The sequence below is a fragment of the Macrotis lagotis genome, chromosome 2 (genome assembly GCF_037893015.1).
Source record: "Macrotis lagotis isolate mMagLag1 chromosome 2, bilby.v1.9.chrom.fasta, whole genome shotgun sequence".
NCBI lineage: Eukaryota > Metazoa > Chordata > Mammalia > Peramelemorphia > Peramelidae > Macrotis > Macrotis lagotis.
In genome coordinates, this window is record NC_133659.1 from 330597173 (window position 1) to 330614526 (window position 17354).

General features: G+C 48.8%; 1 protein-coding gene across 1 annotated transcript in view; it reads left to right on the forward strand.

Annotated features, from left to right (window-relative positions):
• TRIOBP (TRIO and F-actin binding protein) overlaps positions 1-17354 on the forward strand; it is a 64463-nt gene that overhangs the window by 44535 nt on the left and 2574 nt on the right. The window contains exons 16-24 of the mRNA XM_074221076.1: positions 792-860; positions 1680-1769; positions 3131-3240; positions 4738-5263; positions 5420-5530; positions 12478-12625; positions 13328-13430; positions 14606-14765; positions 15121-15234. Coding sequence (XP_074077177.1) covers positions 792-860; positions 1680-1769; positions 3131-3240; positions 4738-5263; positions 5420-5530; positions 12478-12625; positions 13328-13430; positions 14606-14765; positions 15121-15234 — 1431 coding nt within the window. The remainder of the gene's footprint in view (positions 1-791; positions 861-1679; positions 1770-3130; positions 3241-4737; positions 5264-5419; positions 5531-12477; positions 12626-13327; positions 13431-14605; positions 14766-15120; positions 15235-17354) is intronic.

Here is a 17354-nt window from a genome sequence, read left to right on the forward strand (position 1 = left end):
ATGAAGGATTGAACCCAATCAGAGTTGTTTAACCTGGGATCTGGGAACCTGTGTTGGTTTGTTTTTTAAATATACTTTGATTTCTTTTGTAGTTTAAAGTATCTTTATTTCATGCATTTTAAGACATTATTCTGAAATGGGGCCCCTGGGCTTCACCAGACTGCTTGCTAGAGATGGAAACCATGATACAAATAGGCTTATGAACATCTGACCTCGGTTCTGTGACCTCTCTGGGCCTCAGTTTTCCCTTTAGCCCTGTGACCCTACTCTCTGACCCCTCTAGATCAGATTTTTCATACCCATATTCTGGGGGAGAGGGGAGGGGGAGATTCTAACTCAGATCTCCTGACTCCAAAATCCATGCTTTGCTTTTTTGGGGTTTTTTTGGAGGCAGTTGGAGTTAAGAGACTTGTCCAGGGACACACAGCTAGTAAGTGTTAAGTGTCTGAGGTCAGATTTTAACTCAGGTCCTCCTGACACCAGGGTGGTGCTCCATCCACTGCCTCCAAAGCCATGCTTTTCCTCCTTGGCTAAGGATCTTTGCCTTGCAATCAAAGCATCAATCTTGAGCACTGAGAAGCTCATTCATTCATTCATTCTCTCATTCATTCTTTTACTCAGAGTAGACCTTAATTTACTAGAGATTCCTCCCAGCTTCCTGCCTCCTCTTTCTCCCCCTCCCTCACTCCAGTTCCAGCCCCCAGAGACCTCCCAGCAGCCACATCCCCCTCTTCAGCCTTTAGGGGGATCCGGTCCATGGCTAACCCCCTGCCTCTCCCCTCTCCCTCCAGTGGAAGAAGCATTGGTTCGTGCTGACTGACTCCAGCCTCAAATACTACCGGGACTCCAATGCTGAAGAGGTAGTGTGGGCTAGGGTGGGGTGGGAGCACCTCCTGGTGAGCCCCCCTTGACTTGGGAGCTTCTTGGGACTTTCACTGAGAAACAAGGAGACTACAGTCTGCCCCCTCCCCTTGTGGCTGAAGTGGGGGATTCTGTATGGGGGCAGCACTGCCTGTAATGGCAGATTGAATTGATGTTTCTTAGTTTTGCTCAGTTTCCCCCTCTTGTTCTTTCTTTGTTATAAAGGGGTGCCTCTCTGGAAAGGAAGTGGGGGGATATGCTGAGAAATGAATATTTAAACATATTTAATAATTTAAAAAATAAAGATAATATAGTTAAACAAAAGATAAAAACAAATACAGGATCAGGAAAATGACAAAGATAGAAAGGTACTGCCAGGCAGGTTTGGCTGCCTTGGCCACCCCACTCTTGGGCCAAGACTTGCAAAGATGGTTCTTGCCCAGGTTGAGGCCATAATTGAGAAAGTGCATATTTTTAGGAGGGAGGCCCATGATGGACTATTTGCCCAACCTCCTCCCCTACTTGGGGCACTGGGTCAAACAGGGTCTGAATCAAGTGTTTATGGGGGGGGGGGGCAGCTAGGTGGCACAGCGGATGGAGCACCAGCCCTGTAATCATGAGGATCTGAGTTCAAATGTGACCTCAGACACTTAATAATGACCAAGCTGTGTGGCCTTGGGCAAGCCACTTAACCCCACTGCCTTAAAAATAAGTATTTATGGAGTTGAACAAAAGAAGGGAGAAGAAAGGAAGGAAGGTGGTGAGGCTGGGTCGGGCTGGGAGCATTCTGACCCTGACGTGTTGTTATTCTGTCTCAGGCCGATGAACTGGATGGGGAGATTGACTTACGCTCCTGTACAGATGTGACGGAATTTGCTGTCCAACGCAACTATGGCTTCCAGATCCACGTGAGTGTGGGAGAGGGGACCCAGACACTGCAAATTCTGGAACCCTAAACTAGGAAGCGACTGCCTTTGGAGACTCAGGACCTGTGTTCAAATCTCACCTTTGATGTTTGCTATGTGTGTGACTTTTGGATTCATTCAGAGCCTCAGTTTCCCTCTCTTTAGAATAAGAAGTCTAGATAAGATGACCTCTAGCCCTAAATCTCTGGTTATTTGATCTTTGAACAAATGCCTTCGCCTCCAGATCTCCGTGTCCTCTTCTGTAAAGGGAAGGGGTTAGATGATCTCTGAGGTTCCACCTCTGAATCTGTATCCCTCTGGACCTCTAGGGGTGACCTCCCACCTAGGATGGGCAGAGTGGGGGGGGTCAACTCACCTCCCCTGGAATATCTCTGGTATTTGAGAGCTCACTACTTGATGAGAAGCCCAGCCTTGGACCTCGTGATGGTCGGCAACCCTTGAACTTCCTTGGGACTCGGTGCCTTGAGCCCCAGGCTTTCTCTGTGACTACTCTGGAAACCCCACTGACTACTTGCTCTTTCATTAGCCTCATTTCCTAAGCCTAGCTGTTCCCTGGGCACTGTAAGGGATCCCCGGTCCTCCCCACTCCATCCCCCCTTCTCCCTGCCGGTTGTCGCCTCCTGTAACCAGATAGCAGCCTTCAGTGAACGCTTCCTCCTCCCTTTCCCCACATGCTCCAGACTGCAGAGGGGAGAGAGCAGAACTGTTACTCAGGGCAGGTTGTTGGAAGTAGCGGGGAGTGGGGAGGCACACTGGGGGGTGGACAAGAGATCCAGAGGGAGGGGGGCCCAGGGGTCAGGACTGGAGGAGACTTCCCAGCCGTGTGTCCTCGGTTAAACCCCTTCTCTGGCCTCCCTTCCCAATCTGCTTTTCTGCCCTCCTTGGTTTAGACGGGAAGCTTTCTATTCCCTGGCCCTGCTTTGTTTTTCAATCGTGCCAGTTGTGTCCGACTCTTTGTGACCCCTTTTGGGGTTTTCTTGGCAGAGATATTGGAGTCATTCATCTGTTAGCTCATTTTACAGATGAGGAAACCGAGGCAAGTAGCATTAAATGGCTCACTAGTTAGTGTCTGAGCTGGATTTGAAGTCAGGTCTTCTTGACTCCAGGTCTGGTGACTTCACCGTCTAACGGCCTTAGTGTGGATTGACTGGCTGATTGCTTATTGCTTGCCTAATATTGAACCCAAAAGGTAGAAGAGGAGAAATGGGCCTCGAGGTGATCTCTCCCCCGCACCCTGAGCTCACTCAGCTGCCCTGAGGAGACACCTTGGGGGAGCTGTCATTCCTCTGGCAGGGGGAGGGTCCCGGGCTTGGGCCAACCTGCTCATCGGGGTCTCCTTGCAGACTAAGGATGCTGTCTTTACGTTGTCGGCCATGACTTCGGGCATCCGGAGAAACTGGATTGAGGCTCTAAGGAAGACTGTCCGGCCAGCTAATGCCCCAGATGTCACCAAGTATGTACCAGGGCTCAATGGGACCAGGGTGGGGGGCCACCCCGAGGTCTAAGAGACCCCCATTTGTAGCCGGATGCTCCAAAGGCGATGGCGCACTGGCGAACCCTGGGAGCTAGAGGCAGGGATCTGTTGTCCCATTTCACAGGGTTGAGGATTGAACCTGTGATGGGTTTGGTACTCCAGGAGAGGAAGCTCCCTCCACCAAAGCTTGCTGGCACCTCTGGGGGGATTTACCTTTTAGAAAGCTGCCTGGGACTCCTGCCAGTAGGGTGAATGAGTTGGCCAGGGTCACACAGCCAGGCTCTGGCAGAGGCAGGACTGGCACCATCATATCATGCCACTCTCTGTCCTTTTCATTGATCACCAGTCACCAGCCAGTTTGCTCAATGGTTAGAGCAGCGGGCCTCAGATCTGACCTCAGACCTTTGCTAGCTGTGTGACCTTATGTGAGTCACTTCACCCTGTGTGCCTCAGTTTCCTCATCTGAAAAACAACCTGGAGAAGGAAAATGACAAACCACTCCAGTATTTTTGCCAAGAAAACCCCAAATAGAGTCAGTCAGACACAACTTAAAAAACTGAGCACATAACACTTTAAGCTGGCAAAGTGGCCCTAGTAGATTTTTTTTAACAAGGCAGTGGGGTTAAGTGACTTGCCCAAGGTCACACAGCTAGGCAACTATTTAGTGTCCAAGGTCAAATTTGAACTCAGGTCCTCATCTATATATATGTGTGTATGTGTGTGTATACATTTGTGTATGTGTGTGTGTGCCTATGGTATGTGTATATCTGTATGGACACATGCATGCATGTGTGGATACATGTATATAATATTTTATTTTCCCCCAGTTCCATATTTAAATTTTTTTAAGCTTTTTTTTTCCCCTCTTGACAGATGGGAAAACTGAATCTCAGAGAGATTCATTCAGAATCCCACAGTAGGATTTGAACCCCAGGCTCACCCACTCCAAAGCCAGCATTCCCCCTGGAAGAGAGTGTAGAGATGATACATTATGCTTCCCCTCATTTTATAGATGGAGCAGCTGAGGCCTGGAGAGACCCAGGGGTTTGCCCAGACCACCCTAGCTGTAGTTTGTAGAACAGGGGTCTCTATTAAGCTCTTGCCCTGGACACGGGTCTAAGTTGGTGTTGCAGGTGCAAAGGCAGAACACAAAAACAGCCCCTGCCCCGGGGAGTTGCCATTCTCCTCGGGAGGGATCATATACAAATAACAGATAATAGAATTTGAGGGTTCGGAGAGGTCGGGGGGCTTCCTGGCAGGGGTGGCCCTGGAGCTGAGCCTAGAGTTAAGTTAAGAGTGCTAAGAGGTAAAGAGGAGGAAGGAGGGCATTTCAGGCCTGCTGGGCACAGCCTGGGCAAAGGCCTGGGGCGAGAAATGGAGGGCCTGGTTCAGGGAACAGATTGTTTAATCATATTGTCCAAGCTTGTGCCGGGCCCCCTGACCACCCCCTCTGCTGGGACTGTGCTCATTCCCCAGACTCTCCGACAGCAACAAAGAGAATACCATCCACAGTTACAACTCCCAGAAGGGCTCCTTGAAGTCCGAGGAGCAACGTCCAGCTTCAGAAGTCATCGGCCGGGGAACCAACCGGAAGGTAGATGGGCAGCGTCAGTCCTTCGATTATGTGGAGCTCTCCCCACTAAACCAAGGCTCCCCGCAGCGACGTGGAGGGAGCATCCGGGGCTCTGACCGAGGGGCCAAGCAGGACGAGCTCGAGAGAGACCTGGCCCATCGCTCAGAGGAGCGCCGGAAATGGTTCGAGGCGACGGACAGCAGGGCTGGCGAGCCCGGGGCGGGCGAGGGGCCCCGCAAGGTCCTCGGGGGCCCCCTCACCGAGGACCAGCAGAGCCGGCTGAGTGATGAGATAGAGAAGAAGTGGCTGGAACTGGAGAAGCTGCCGTTGAGGGAGAACAAGCGGGTGCCCCTTACGGCTCTGCTCACCCAGAGCAAAGGGGAGCAGAGGGGGTCCTCGGGAGATGTCACAGAGGCTCTGGAGAAGGAGGTATGGCTTCGTCTGGCTCCTGGTTCTTTGGGACCTGAGGAGGCTTGAACCTCCTGACCTCCAGCGTCTGTCTGAGCTTGCTGATGAATCAGCAGGGGCTTGCTTCTTTCCCCCTCAGGGACCCCCCCAGCACTGACCACCCCACTCTTCACACAGGTCCAGTCCTTGCGGGCTCAGCTGGAGTCCTGTCGTCTCCGAGGGGATGGTTCCCGGGACCCACCCAAACCTCATGAGGATGGCCACATTCCCCGGGGCTTTATCTCCCAGGTAAAGGGCAATGGGACCTGACCAGGGCATGGATGGGGAGAGAGGCCCCTCGCCAGCTCCTCTCTTTCTGGCCCCACTAAAGAGAGCATCTGGGTAGCCTGATCCCCGTGGTGACAGGCCGAGCCAGAGGAGCAGCCAGACACTTGCTGGGGCAGGGTTCTTCTGGGCTGGGGGGTGGGCAACAGAGACTTGGAATCACCCCACCCCCCCCCCCCCGAATAGCATCCCAAGGCACGGCAGCTCGCCCAATCAGCAGACATTTTAAAAGCAACATTTGATACAAGATTCTGAAATAACGATAACAAGGTGATATCTCCTAGGAGTTCAGGATTTTAAAAACATTTTTCAGACACTCCAGTTTGATCCTTAAAACAACTCTGAGCTATGGAGTTCAGGCCTTACTGTCCTCAGCTTTCAGAAGAATAAAACTGAGGTGGGGCAGCTCGGTCACACAGCTGACAGAGTACCACCCCTGGAGTCAGGAGGACCTGAGTTCAAATCTGGCCTCAGATACTTTATAATTTCCCAGCGGTGTGACCTTGGCCAAGTCACTTGACCCATTGCCTTAAATAAATATTTTTTTTTTTAAAAAGACAGAGATTAACACTGAAATGAAGTGACTTGCCCATGTCCCCACAGCTAGTAAGGTGATGGGATTTGAACCCTCATCTCCTAATTCTACACCACACCGAGAATTACAAACACTAACCCACAGTCTCGGCCGTAATTTATTGCTTTTCAGTCTCGGTTTCTCATCTATAAAATGAGGGGTTTGGGGGTTGAACTAGAATGATAGGAGTATAGATTTAGAACTGGGCAGTTGCCTCATTTTACAGATTAAAAAACCTGAGGATGAGAGAGGTTAAGCCAGCTGCCCAGACTCACTTGGCTCCTATCATTTGTCTTCCTGACGCCCAAGGCCACTATCCTATCACTGGCCCACACTGCCCTCCCAACTAACCTGAGTTCCCTCAGCTCTGAAGTGGGTGACCTCGATGGGTCCCTATTTCAGGAGGGATTCATCCCCTCCCAGATTGCTATTTTTTTAAACTAGGTAAAAGAGGCCATTCTTTGCCTCCTTTCTTCCCTAGCCTTAATCACCGAATGGGCATGGCCTCAGTCAGACTGAAGCTGGGGAAAGACAGTAACTTGAAAAAGCCAAGGTCTCCCACTATCTCCAGGGCCAGCTCCATTCATCCTGATCCCTGTGTGGCCCCTGGACTCAAAAGAGGACTCGGGAGGAGAACATGAGGCTGGAGACTTGCCCAGTCTTCCCTCATTTAGGTCCAGTTCAGTCCCAAGCCATGGTATCGCCTCCCTGATGTCACGGTCCTCTTCAAGAACAAAGAACAAAAAAACAAATTTAAAAAAGAGATGGACAAAGGACAAAAAGCCACGACACCATCAGATCAGGGAACTTGATTTGGCAACCCCACCCCAAATTTTCCTTTTTCTGTGAGGTCAGCACCATTGTCTCAGTCACCCACATGTTCACCCAAGGAATCATCCTTGACCCTTCACTGTCCATCACACTGGCTCTCCCCACCTCACCTCCAAACAGTGACCAAGCCTTGGTGATCCTTCCACTAGCTCAGACCCTTGTTCCCTTCCCCCCGGACCATTATCACCATCACTTCCTTCCTAATTGGTCTCCCTGAATCCAGTGGCTCTCTCCTCTACATCGTCTTCCACCCAACTGTCAAATGGATTTAGTTTTTAAAATATGAAACGATGATTCTCTGTTACTTGTAGCTTCTTTGTAAAATGTCTATTAAATTTCATAAGGACAGTAACAAAACAGCTCTCTCTGCATCCCCCCAAACTGATTTCCCTGAAATGCAAATCTGACGTCACAAATGGCTCAGAACCTTCACCTTCGAGAGTGTGATTCTCACCTACCTTTCCAGCCTTATTCCATGTCTCTCTCCTTCAATACTCGACTCCGTCACAGTGGCCTTCTCATAATTCTTTCATACTCAAAGTCCCACCTCCTAGCCTTTGTTCGGCCTGGGATTCCCTCCCTCTTTCTTCTGCCTCTCAGAATCCCTAGCTTCCTTCCAAGCTCAACTCAGATGTTGTCTTGAGCCCTCCACTGTATCAGAGCTCTCTCCTGGTTAGAGTTAGTTTGTATTCTCATAATATATTGTATTTATTTTTACCTGTGTTTGACTTCCCCAGTAGAATGGAAGCCCCTTGAGGGCAAGGGTCCTTTGTTTCTGCTTCTGTATCCTCAGGGCTAGCCTGGAGCAGGCCCTTGTAATAAATGCTTGTTGAGTGGAGTGGAGTTGAATTGAATTTGGAGTAAGCAGAGAAGACTGGAGTCAGGGAGGATAGTTAGGAGGCCACGACCACAGCCTGGGGTGACAAGTTGCTGCTCTAGGGTGGTGCCAGCCGAATAGGCTAAAAAGCACCCCTGGGTGAGCTACCCAAAGGGACAGGGTTTGGAAACAGAGGACTTAGAGACCACTGGGGTTTAGAGGTTTGGGGATGGGGATACGGGATCATTAGCAGGAAGAAGGACCATGAAGTAGGAGCAGGATTGAGGGCTTTTTGATCCATCATTGACCTGTGGTGTGAGACAGGTGCTCGGGGGAGGTGGAGGCAGGAGCACAGAATTGCCAGCCTTGGAAGGGACTTCAGGAGCCCACTAGCCCAATGCACATCAAATGAGCCTCCCTTCTACGATGTACTGGACGAGAGTTCTCCAACTGCTGATGGAAGACCTCCACTGATGGGGATCCCGCTGCTTCCACTTTGGGACAACCCTCGTTGCTGGGAAGTCTTCCCTTTCATAGAGCTTAAATCTACCTCCTTGTCTCTTCTACCCAACTCTCCTTGCTTTTTTCATGTGACAGCCTTTCAGATACTCGATGATAGCTATCATGCTTACCCCGCCACCCTGATCTCTTCTCCCCTTCCCCCAGATTTTCCTTACTGAACAGATATGAACATTTCCTTACACAAAGAACAGAAGAGGAGGATTGTATAGGAAACTGAATCTCCCATTACCTATAGATCATTTCTCTAGGCAAAATAGACCCAACACCTCCAGCTGTTCCTTAGAAAAGCCAGTCTTCCATCCCCTCCCTAGCCCTGGTACCTTCCTCTTCCTCCTTTCTTGTCAGTGGCCATCCTAAAATACAGCACCCAAGTGTGACCTGGCTAGGATGGAGGACCCTGGTAGGTCTGGGCAGGACCATCACCAGCTTTGGTTTTTGTAAACTCTGCAGCCAAGAGCCCCCTGAGTCTTCAACAAATCCCAGGAATCTCTCTCTCTCTCGCTCTGACTATTTGGTAAGAGATTACAATTGGGGTCAGTGAAGAAGGCCCCCTTTCCTATGAGTATAAGATGGCCTTGGCTTTCCTGGCAATCATCTCACTAATCAAATGAGATAATATCTATAAAACCCCCTTAGCATGCCACATAGGAGGCTCTTCATAAATCCTCATTCCCTCTTCCCTTCCCCACCATCGACTCATTGAGGATACAGTCCTCTGAAACCCATGGGTCTTTTCATCAGATACTAACTCCTAGCTATATTTTGATCAGTCCCAAACCCATCAAACCTCTCTATCACTCACGCTCCTTCCATCTTGTCCACAAGAGGGTGATTTTGTTTCCAGTTTCATTGAAAGTCAAGGAAATGCTGCAAGAGATGGCATAATTGGGTCTTTCCCCTTTTGGAACTTAAATTTGTCTAGTATCACTCACTTTTTTTTATGTTTTTTGCAAGGCAAATGGGGTTAAGTGGCTTGCCCAAGGCCACACAGCTAGGTAATTATTAAGTGTTTGAGACCGGCTTTGAACCCAGGTACTCCTGACTTCAGGGCCGGTGCTTTATCCACTGTGCCACCTAGCCGCCCCATATCACTCACTCTTAATGAAGCTCCTCTGGCTTACGGTATTCCTCGTATCTGGAGCCATTGTTCTAATTAATATTAACACTACTTAGGGATGGGGGCTAAACTCGTGATAGTTCTGCTATGCAACCAGTGCACATTGGCATACCCCTGGAGCTCACATTCTCAGGGTACATGGCCAGAAGTTGAACCCCCAGTTTTGAGACCAACCCCAACAACTACACCATGCTTCTTACTCTTAGTCATATCTAATAGCATTAATCCTCATATTATGCCAGGAAAAGATCTATCAAATTCTACAGCATGTAGCATTTTAGCATCCACCTTCTGCCCCTTATGCGATGACATCTGCCCTTCTCCAACCCCTCGGTCTTTCTCTGGTTCTCGGGGATTCCAGATAGTGGCTTGGCAATCACATCCGCTTGTTCTTTCCATGCCCTAGGATGTAGTTCATTGGGACCAGGTGACTCACCTGGTGGAGGGCAGCCAGGTATCCTCTTACCGTCTCCTGCTTATCTTGGGTTGAATTCCCTCATTAACCCCTTTTCATTCAGGTCTTTTTAGTGTGAGGATCACTCACCTCAATGAAGGAAGTTAGGAGTGGAAGGGTGTCATTTTTCTATCAGTTTATCACTACTGGTAGTTCCATTTACCGCCAGTCATGGTCTTGACCCCTCAGTTGGTCTCGTGTCTCCAACAAAGTTTGAACAAGACCTTTTGGTTTGGTATCTGCAAAAGCTGTGGGTTGGCCTGGGCTACTGGTGCCATCCTGATAGGATTCTGGCCCTCTTTTGTATTCATTCTTGGTGCCATGCCCCTGCTACTGTAGCTTATAATCATTTTTTAAATTGATATTAACTTCATTTCTGAGTATATTCCTCTACTCCTACCCCCTTCTCTACCGGTGATCCATCTCATGGTATAAAATTTTTTTTAAAGAAAGGAAGGAAAAAAGTTTGTTAAGACTAACCAATATGCATTCAATATATTGGTGTGACAGGCACCAATTATTCTGTTGCTAATTCTCTATCATCACAAAAATGTATTGTCATGAATATTTTAAATTTTTTTTTTAAGGCAATGGGGTTAAGAGTGACTTGCCCAAGGCCACACAGCTAGGGTAATTATTAAGTGTCTGAGGCCAGATTTGAACTCAGATACTCCTGACTCCAGGGCTGGTGTTCTATCCACTGCGCCACCTAGCCACCCCTTAGGTGATCATTATTAAGTGTCTAAGATCGGATTTGAACTTAGGTCCTCCTGACTCCAGGGCCAATGCTTTATTCAGTGCACCACCTAGCTGCCCCTGCCATGAATATTTTGATGTAAATGGAACCCGTTTCTGTCTTGGCTTTCTTTTGGGGTATGTCTCTAGAAATGGGCTTTCTGGGTCAAAGGGTGTGATTATTAGTCCCTTTCTTAATATAGCTTTCCAGTGTGCCTGTTTTCCCAAAGCCCCTCCAACATTTTATCTTTTTTGGTTGTTATCAAAATTGTCCAATTTCCTGGATGAATGTGAACCATCAGAGTTCTTTTAACATGTGCTTCTCTTAGGATCCCCTTATGTACAGCATTCTTTCTTATGGTTCTCATGGCTTCTTTGGAAAGTGTTAGTGCATATCCTTTGCCTGCTGGAGAATTGCTATTCAATGCTTGTATCAGTTCCTTACATATCCTGGATAGTCAATCTTTGTCAGAGATATTTGTTGCAGAGATTTTTTTCAAGTTAACTGTTTTTCATCACATTCCAACAGCATTGGCTTTGTGCTTGGGAAAAACCCTTCAATTTCATATAATCAAAATTTATATATCTCTTTCTGGATGTCCTAGAGACATCCTCTAATTTTGGGGGGGGTCTTTATTTAATTTTATCTTTCATTTTTTTAAATTTTTGAGTTCTAAATTCTCTCCCATGTCCACCCACTGAGAAGGCAAGCAATATGATATTAATTATGCATATGAAATCATGCTAAACAGATCTCCATATTAGCCATGTTGTTAAAAAAAAAAGCAAGAAAAATAAGGAAAGTAAGAAAATATGCTTCAATCTACACTCAGAGTTTTAGCAGTTTTCTCTCTCTCTCCCTCTCTCTCTCTCTATCTCTCTCTCTCTCTGGATTTAGAGAGCATTTTCCATCCTCAGTCATTTGGAATTGTCTTGGATCCTTGTATTGATTAGAGGAGCTAAGTCTTTCACAGTTAATCATTGTTATAGAATAGACATCTCTAATTCAGCATGTCCAATATGGAGTCCATTCCCCCAAACCTACCCCTCCAACCATTTATTCCTCCAAACTTCCTTGTTAGTTTTGAGAGCACCATCTTTCTAATCACCTAGGATTCATCCTAGGAAAGATACTTCCTCTTTCCTACTCCCTCCATCCTATCCATTCCCGAATCTTACTCATTCTGCCTTCCTGGCATCTGTAGTATCCATTCCTTCTCCATGAGAGCCACTCTGCCTGAGGCCTTTATGATATTTCTTCCTCCATCATCTCTTGGCTGCACTATTGCAATAGACTCCTGAGCTCCCAGCTTCCTTTTCCAATCCATCCTCCAGTTGTACCTTGAGTGAACCATCTCTTATCTTGGTTCCTTTGTACAGACTGTTCCACATGCTTCTAAGGGAACATGATAGATATAAAAAGTATTGTATAAAAATGTGAACTATGCAGAAAGATGTTGTAACAATCAAGATTTCACACTGTTTTTATTAATCATTTTTATCATCCTTTCTCTTTTATATGTGACCCCCTTGGGCAGCCCTTTCTGAGAATCATACTTATAAATGTATAAAATAAAATATGTACAATTTCAAAAGAAAAAAAGAATCATTTTCATCTATTTCTAAATTGTAAACAGCCAGAATCTGTTTATAAAATAAGCAGTTTACATAAAGGGTAGACTGTTTATAAATAATAAACCGTATTTATAAATTTAGCATTTCTTGCAGGCATGTAATCCAGGACAAAGGCACCTCACCTCCCCCCAGAATTCTAATCCATCTCCTTCTGGAAAACCCAAAGGGTCACTTACCAGCCTCAATGATCCCTCAATGACCGACCCCTCTGCTCTGGCCCCTGCAGGAAGCCTGTGAACAGAGCCTCGCGGAGATGGAGTCATCCCACCAGCAGGTGATGGAGGAGCTGCAGCGGCATCACCAGCGGGAATTGGAGCGGTTACAACAGGAGAAAGAATGGCTTCTGGCAGAGGAAACAGCAGCCACGGCCTCTGGTGAGAGCCCCCTCCTCAGCCTTTCCAGCCCTGGATGGGAAACCTGGTGAAAGCTTGTGGACTGAAAGGGATTCCTACATCCATAGACTATCAGAGTAGGGAGGGGACCTCAGAGAGATCATCCGGTCTGAGACCCTCACTTGACAGGTGGGAAAACTGAGGCAGTGGAGGGCAGAGCCAACAGTACTCCACATCCCCCATCTTGCCTTTCCTCATTGAGTTAGGCCGTCTGAATAGAAATCATCATGGAGAACAACTCCTTCATTTTCCAGAGAGGGAAACTGAGGTCTAAGGAGGACATAGATTCATACATACATAGGGGAAAGGACCTCAGAGGTCATTTGGTCCATCTCATATCACAGTGGAGAAACTGAGGCAACTAAGATCAGTTGCTTAGAGAATCTTAGATTTAAAGTTGAAAGGAACCATAGGGGGCAAGGATCCAACCTTCAATTATTTTTCCATTTAAGGAAACGAAGGCCTAAGAAGTTTGTAAGCAAAAAACCTTCTGAATCACTTCTTTTCCCCCAAATTATTTCTTTATTATCTAACCCTTTTTAAGCCTTCCTTTGACATTGTCAAATTGGACAATTTTGATAACACCAAAAAAAGATAAAATGTTGGAGTGACTTTGGGAAAACAGAGGAAAGCTAGCTCAGTGCCAGAGTAGTCCTCACACTTGGGCTCTGATCTGTCCAACAGCCATCGAAGCCATGAAGAAAGCCTTTAAGGAAGAACTCAACAAGGAACTGGGAAAGACCCGGAGTCTTCAGCAAGGTCCAGAGAGCCTCCGGAAACAGCACCAGTAAGAGGATGGGCGGACTCAAGTGGGGTCCATTGGTCGGTCTAGCCAAGCTTCCGTTGGGCAGCCCAGTGGCGGCTCTCTCTGAGCCACTAAGCAGGGGTGTGCTAGTGAATACTGAGCATCCAGTTCCCCGAGGTGGGGGGGGGGGCAAATTAGGCAGAAGACCCTCCTCTGAGTCCAGTCTGCTGATTTCCCCCATCTAGACGAACAAGCGCTAAATGCAGCCCTGGTTTGGAGGATTTTCTGATTTCTGAGCTCACCCCTGATTCTTTTGAGCCAACACAAAACCTTGCAGGACTAGCTACCCCTCCCCCATCTTCAGAGACTCTCAGACCCAGCCTCTGCCCTTGCCCCATTTCACCAGCCCTGAGGGTGCTTTAACCTCCCAACCTCAATATTTCCCAAATTTACTACATCTGAGGATTTACAATGGCAATATCTCACTTTACCAGTATAAATGTCAAGACCCACTGTGGATGCATAAATTCATAGTGTCAGAGCTGGGAGGGGCCTTAGAACAGCTGGTGTCAAGGCTGGGAGGGGCTTTAGAAGGGGGATGTCAGGGCTAGAGGGGCCTCAGAACAGGGGTGTCAGAGCCAGGAGGGATCTAAGAACATGAACTAATCCAAGGGTCCTTAACCCTTTGTGGTCATCCCGGCCCCCTCTAGCTGTCTGTTGAGGCCCATCAGCCTCTTCTCAGATTAATGTTTTTAAAAGCATAAATAAAATACAGAAGTTTGTTAAACCATAGTTAATAAAATAATTTTAAGGACAGGTTCCTGGAGCCCAGGTTCGCCCCCTAATCTGGTATGACTCTTGTCTTACAGATGAGGAAATAGAAGGTCAGCAGGACAGTAACTTGCCCCAGATAGGGTGAGCTGTAGTTGGAACCTCAGTTTCCAGCCTCTAGCTCTGGCCTGGGGCTCTGCAGGGGGTGGGAGGGTTGTGGGATGCCTTGGGCTTGGTGGAAGCTGGGCCAGGGGAAGGAAGTGCCCTTGATTGTCCAGCCTGACCACCTCCCCAAGGACCTCTTGAGGGTCATGAACCCATCCCCTTCTTCCGAGGCCTCTGAGCTCTGACCACTAGCCTTAGAATGGGGAGGCCAGGCTGGCCAGCAGGTGGGAGCTGACCCCCCACCCCCGCTTTTCTCCTTGCCCTTTCTCCTCGGGTGCTAGGTCTGATGTGGATTCTCTGAAGCGAGAACTGCAGGTTCTTTCTGAGCAATACTCCCAAAAGTGCTTGGAGATCGGAGACCTGACGCGCCAGGCCGAGGAGCGGGAACGCATCTTGCGGCATTGTCAGCAGGAAGGCAAGGGGCTCCTGCGGCAGAACCAGGTAGGAGCTGTGATGGGGGGCGGGGGGGGCTGTCCATGCCCAACTCAGGTCTCCTCAAATCCTGGCCTCTGGTGGGAAAATCTCTTGCTAACGGGGAGACGGAACTGAGCCCCAGGAGATCCGGGGTCAAGGTGAAGACTTGTTCTGGGCATCCTCTCCCTGCCCTCAGTCCCTGCAAGCTCCGAATGCCCACAGCCCAGGGGGGAGCAGACCAGCCTCTTGGCTCGCTCCCTGTGGGACCCTGAGCAAGTCACTTAAGTGTCCTGTGCCTCAGTTTCCTCTGATGTGAAATGGAGTTGGGGGAGAGGGCCTGGGGTCCCTTCTAGCTCTGGAGCGTTGGTCCTGTGGTTTCCAGGAGCTTCACTCTTGCCTGTCAGAAGAGATCAGCCGGCTCCGGAACTTCATCGCCTCCCAGGCCTCCAGCGAAGGCTTAGGACGCAACAATGAGAGGAGCTCCTGTGAATTGGAGGTGAGAGACCCACCCCACCCCCCACTGCTGTGCTGAGTGGAAAGAGCCCCGGTCCCAGGCAGTCAGTACCGCTTTTGTTCAGTAGGCATTTATTAAAACCCTACTGTATACCAACATGACCTTGGGCAGGTAATTTCATCTCCTTAGTCCTGTTGGCTCATCTGTAAAAGAGAGGGTTGGTGCCAAGGTCTCTTCCATCTTTAAAAGCAAAAGCTCCTAGGAATCCCACGCTTCTCTACCTGGGGGACCCCAGAACCTGCTGGATGTGTCCACTCCCTTCCTCTGAGGGTCTGCCCAGCATCCTATCAACCAGCCTAAAACTGAATGAAGAATCCCATCAAAATGTGCCGATCATAATTTAGTAGTAAATGTTAAAATAACAATAATAAGAATAATAACCACTGACATTTGTCCAGCACTTTGCATGGGTGTGAAGTCCTGCCTCAGTTTACCTTTGTGGCTTGGGCACCTTCACCTATCAGGCCCCAGTTTTCTTGCACTAGATGACCACTGGGACTTGATGAGCATCATCACCCTTATTTTTAACCGAAATGACTTGTCCAGGCTCACACATAGTCAAGGAGGGGGAGGGGCGGGATCTGCCGTGTTCCCAGCCTTGTCTAGGCGCAGGAGAGGGAAAAGAAACTGAAAATTGTGTCTCCGGGGCTCAGGGCCCTTCCAAGATTAATCCACAAACATTTATTAAACACCTACTGTTTGCCAGACAAAGCTAATGCTGGAGACCCAAAGACACAGAAGAAAACAATCCCTACTGGGGCAGGCCCCTCCCTCAGCATATGGGGCCTGCACCTGGGGAAATGGGACCAGCCCACCCTGCTCTGGCACAGGTGTGCATTCCACACCCGGAGCCCAGTTAGAGAAGCCTGGGGAAGGCACAGGATCCTAGCTCTGGAGCTGGAGGGCCTGGGGCCGGCAGGACCTGGGGGGGACCAACCCATTCTTATCATCATTGATGTCAACTGTCATTTATATATTGGTTTCAGGTTTGCAAAGTACTTTCCAAATAGTACCTCATTTGACCCTCACAGCCCTGGAGGTGGAGGCTGTCATTATCCCCAATTTACAGTTGGGAAACTGAGGCAGAGTGGCAAAGACATTTGTCCAGGGTCATGCCACTCATTAGCAGCTGGGATTAGGGCAGGATTCAAACTCTGACCATCCTTACCTACAGAGAGAGAAAAAGAGGATGAGGAAGGAGAGAGAAAGTAAAGAGAAAGGGGGAAAGAGGGGGAGCAAGAGAAGAGAGAGAAGGGGAAGAGGAGAGGAAGAAGATAGGAAAGAGAGAGGAGTGGGGAAGGAGAGAGAAGAGAGGGAGAGAAGGGAGAGAGGGTATGCGTGGGTCCTCCATCACTTGGGGTAGACACAGAACAGAACTCCAGCCTCCAGTGGAGGCCATAGGAAGCAGCCTGGGCCACGAGCCCTGGCTTTGGGGTCAGAGAACCAGTGAGGATGAAGTCTGCTGGGGAAAACAGTGGAGAAACAGGGAGTTATGTAAACAGAGAAGTTCCCACTAGTGAAGAGGGAGGCAGAGCTGACTTGCCAGCTGAGGGACCTCCCTGGGCCTCAGTTTACTGGAGGGTTGGACCCGTTCTAGCAGAGAGGGGGGAGATGGCGGGGAGATGACCCTCCCCTGGGGTGTGGGGGATTTTGCCTGATCCAGCACTGAAGCCTCTGGGTGGGCTTTCGGAGAGGAAAACCCTTCAGAAAGACAGGAGAAATGGAGGTGAGGCTGAGCCAGGGTGTGAGTGACATGTATTTTGGGAGTCGGGGAAGCCCTGCCTTTGAATCCCACTTCTGCTTTACCTGGAACCTCAGTTTCCTAATCTGTAAAATAGCTTTTTTTCCCCATGACTTTTTGTCCTTAAGGCAGTTGGGCAGGGGAGGAGAAGGTGGGGAATAAGCCTTCACTTACCCCTGATCAAACTCACCCTTGCAAGGAAGAGAAGCAGTTAGGGGGACATGGCATCCCAATGCCTTCACACCTACGTCACAGGTGTGTTGTAAGGGAGAGTCATTCTGCAAACAAGCGTGAGAGATTGTGTGTGGCGGCCTCCATGGACCTCCCATCCTGCCAGGGGCTGATTGGATATGGGTATCGT